Source organism: Salmo salar, chromosome ssa04 (genome assembly GCF_905237065.1).
Source record: "Salmo salar chromosome ssa04, Ssal_v3.1, whole genome shotgun sequence".
NCBI classification, from domain to species: Eukaryota; Metazoa; Chordata; class Actinopteri; order Salmoniformes; family Salmonidae; genus Salmo; species Salmo salar.
This window is the reverse complement of record NC_059445.1, coordinates 23688056-23691797: the sequence shown is the minus strand read 5'-3', so window position 1 is coordinate 23691797 and position 3742 is coordinate 23688056. Positions and strand designations below refer to the sequence as shown.

Here is a 3742-nt window from a genome sequence, read left to right as displayed (position 1 = left end):
GGGGAAATCTAAGACAAAGGGTATCCCCCGCATGTCCATTTAAGGAACACCATGATTTTATTTTTGGTACTTTTTGCCAAACCATTTCCTGGTGTATAGCCAGCACCATCCTCTTTGTCAGGTGATTTCCAGGAAGACTGTCCTTTTACTGCTACTAGAATAATTGACAACCAAACGAGTGAGCATCAACAGATCATTAGACTTGTGCAGCACCTATGCTAGCTCAGGTCCATGTGGCAACAAGTGTGGTTAATTAATTTTCTGAACAAGTTATTGGCCAATGTTTAATCATGAAAATGTCACCAAACACAGATGGCATACACTTGAAATATTTAGGTATTTATTTAACGGTGAATAGAATGTACATATATGCAGATAAAATTAAAAATATATATGTTTAAACATAATTTATTTTGTTCATCGTCCTCCTGATTGGCTAGCCTTATTGGTTGTCATTGAAAACATAATTCTATTGCACAAATATATTAAAAAAAATTACAATAAAGTATGAAATCAGTACAAAACTATTTTAGATACAGTAGTAGCCCACTCTTAAATGACAATGGTTTATCAAAATTATCAGTAAAACCTCACAAATGGTGCATTTAACGTGGTGAAATAACTCATTGATTGGTGACCGGCTTATAGTTCACTTTGTTAGCTAGTACTAGGCAAGACAGTTAAATCAGTCAATCAATCAAATGCATTTAGAAAGCCGATGTCACCAAGTGCTTATTCAGAAACCCAGCCTAAAGCCCGAAACAGCAAGCAATGCAGATGTAGAAAGGCGGGAACCTAGGAAGAAACCTAGAGCGGAGGGATAGCCAGTCCTCTTCCGGCTGTGCTGGGTGGAGTTAAAGTAACTGCCCAGTGAAAATCTCACTTTTAAAAGTTCATATTCTCTTAACGCATACCCAAATAATGCTGTTCATTCGTCCAATACTTGCATTTGTGGTCAAAGCATAAATTGGAGGGGAAAAAACACTTTAAAAACCATACAAGTTTGAGGTATCTCAAACATGCCGTTTAAAAAACGTTTGGTATTTCCTCATACTGTAGAAAGGATGTTATCAACCTGAGGAGGATAATCTGGCCAATCAGTGGTCTACTCCCATTCCTATTTTTTGTGAACGGTATACGCCAACACCATTCTGTTGGTGTACGCCCACACCATTCCAACACAGAAAATCTGCTTTTTAACATATTTAATTACCATTTTCTGGAAGGAAAACAATTTCACTCATATTGTATGTAATGATAGATCGTATTTCATAAAAGTTTGGAAATACTGGATAGTTAGTTTAAAATAAAGAAAGGACAGAGATGCATTGATATTATTCATTGTGCATACTCCCTCAATAGGCTACAGCATCGCTTTGGTTGGTATTTTAATCAATAAAGAATCTACCGTGTAGTGCAAAAAGAACATCTGATATGGCTAATGCAATTATGCTTTATAGATCACTAATTCATTAACAGATATTGTTCATATTGTATGCCAAGGGAAAGATCAACGGAAACAGCCCTCCTCCACATCTATTGCTCCACATCTACCCTCCACGACACCTCTGAAAGGTGATGAAGGTAGTCCCATTCTTCACCCCCAGCTCTCCCAGGCTCTGGTGCCCCTGGACGGGTTTGCCATTGTAGGCGAGGTTCAGGCTTCCCGTCAGGTCAGGATGCTTCAGTAGGAACCTCTTCTGAAGTTTGCCGATGGTGTCTGTGCTCTTGAGGACCAATGGGACTCTTTTGCCGTCTGAGCCGTTGAGCACGGTGACAGTTAAACGGGAGGATCGGGTCGGTTTATGGTCTTGGACAACCAGAAGAGAGGCGTGAGTTGCGTTCAGGAATGTTGGATCGTACGGAACAGGGATCGGTGGGTCTCCTCTGGGGCAATCGTGGAGTCTAACAGGTAAGGCCTGGGACAGAGCGAGAGAAAGAGACAGGGGGGTAGAGAGAGATATAGAGTGTGTGTGTGAGAGGAGAGAGATATATCTTCAAGAATGTCAAGGTTGTTAATCCTCTTCATTCTTTTCTGGCGTACTACATCAATAAACATCACTTTTGCAATGTAAAACAATAACGGAAAATGCCACACATTTGTTTATTTCATGCACTCCACTATGCCTGCTTTCAGTTTCTGTTACTGTGTCGTACAGTTGCTATCATGATAAAGAATTGTGAATGATAAAAGAAAAACCCTCTGACATACATTTTACTTTTTGGCACAAGAAATAGTGCTTACATTTTCAACATTGATGACCAATACATATCTCTTCTAAAAAAATGTTTTACTCGAAACAATACTAAAGTATGTTACCAACCACGACAGTATGACATTATAGTGTGGAAGTACCGGTGCGTAAATAAATAAACCTTACCATTGGCCATTGTAGCTGTACCGTTGCCATTTTGCAGAGAGTTTATGAAGAATATTCAGCAACCTTATATGTTTCTCTTTTACTTTGAACTGTATTTATACTAAATCAATAGGGGAGGTCCAAAACCTGCCGAAGCCAGAGAAAGTCCCTAGATCCCCAAATTAAATGGGTTTTTTTTCAACTTTTCTGGAGTATAGCCAGCATGATCCTACTTGTCAGGTGGTTTCTGCGAGCTGTCATGACTCCAGGCACCAGTGCCATCAGATAGGCAACAGTCATAGAGTTATAACTCTCTAAAAACAACAACCTGCACCAGGAACAGAGCAACAAGACAAACCTGTGAAAGTGAAAGAGATGAAGAGGTCATAGTAACAATAGCTAATAAAACAACAGTGCAATCCGCCACCATTTCCAAACTTAATTTCTGTGAAAACACACGTTTAATTTGAACTATGTTTATGCATTAGTGTTTTAAAAGTCAGACAAATGATTGGTAACAATAATGTAAATGGTAAGCTTATTTCCCATTCGATCACAACTATTATCAACAAGTGTCTGGGGTAACATGAGTTAGGCATAAGGTTAGCAGTATGGTTAAGGTCAGGGTTAAGGTTACGGTTAAGGTTAGGGTTAAAGGTTAAAATGACATTTTAATCGAAATTGTAGAAATAGGCGGGCTTTATGATTTTCTGATTGTGTTAACTAGAGAGGACCCTTTAATTAGTGTATTTGCTCAACGATCGGTTTGGCCATTCAGCAGGACACTACGGTGTGCAACGTTAATTCAACGGAAACAGTGCTGTTCTGAATGACCAGTTGAAGAATGTTATGTGATTATGGTGTTGTGGCAGTGTGTGCTAATATTTCCTCTAAATGCATATTAATCAATAGTAACCACTATAAATTCCAAATATATGAGGGGCATTGTAGAAGCAGTCTCCTTCTGTGTTGCTTGGAGCAAACTGCAGACCATATCATCTCAAATGTTAAACCCCAGCACCTTTTCCTTTGGCCATTGGTGTGCATTTGCCATTATTACTGGTGGAGTAAGTATGTGAAATCTACTCGTCTCAACCATAGAGTTTCTCTTTCTGTTCCTTTGAATGTAAACCCCCTTATATACCTTTAATCTACAAGGGGAAATCCAAGCCATGTCCATTAAGAAACACCACACTTTCCTTTTGGTACTTTTGGCACCATCCTCTTTGTCAGGTGATTTCCAGGAAGACTGTCCTTCTACTGCTACTAGAACAAGTGACAACCAAACGAGTGAGCATCAACAGATCATTAGATTTGTGCAGCACCTATGCTAGTTCAGGTCGATGTGGCAACAAGTGTGGTTAATTTATTTTCTGAACAAG

The 3742-nt window shown here is 39.2% G+C and overlaps 1 protein-coding gene across 1 annotated transcript; it reads right to left on the bottom strand.

Annotated features, from left to right (window-relative positions):
- Positions 1-318: 318 nt before the first annotated feature.
- On the bottom strand, positions 319-2683 carry LOC123723800 (uncharacterized). Its single transcript, XM_045716676.1, has 2 exons — positions 2382-2683; positions 319-1919 (listed from the first exon to the last, which is right to left on the bottom strand). Exons 1-2 carry the CDS (start codon positions 2409-2411, stop codon positions 1551-1553), a joined length of 399 nt encoding a protein of 132 aa, XP_045572632.1. The 5' UTR covers positions 2412-2683; the 3' UTR covers positions 319-1550.
- Between the last annotated feature and the right edge of the window lie 1059 nt (positions 2684-3742).

Bases quoted from the DNA above. Each gene is read 5' to 3' on its own strand.
- LOC123723800 (XM_045716676.1), bottom strand. From the start codon at position 2,411: ATGGCAACGGTACAGCTACAATGGCCAATG. The intron at 1,920-2,381 runs GTAAGGTTTATT...GCTCTGTCCCAG, and splicing joins TACAGCTACAATGGCCAATG to GCCTTACCTGTTAGACTCCA.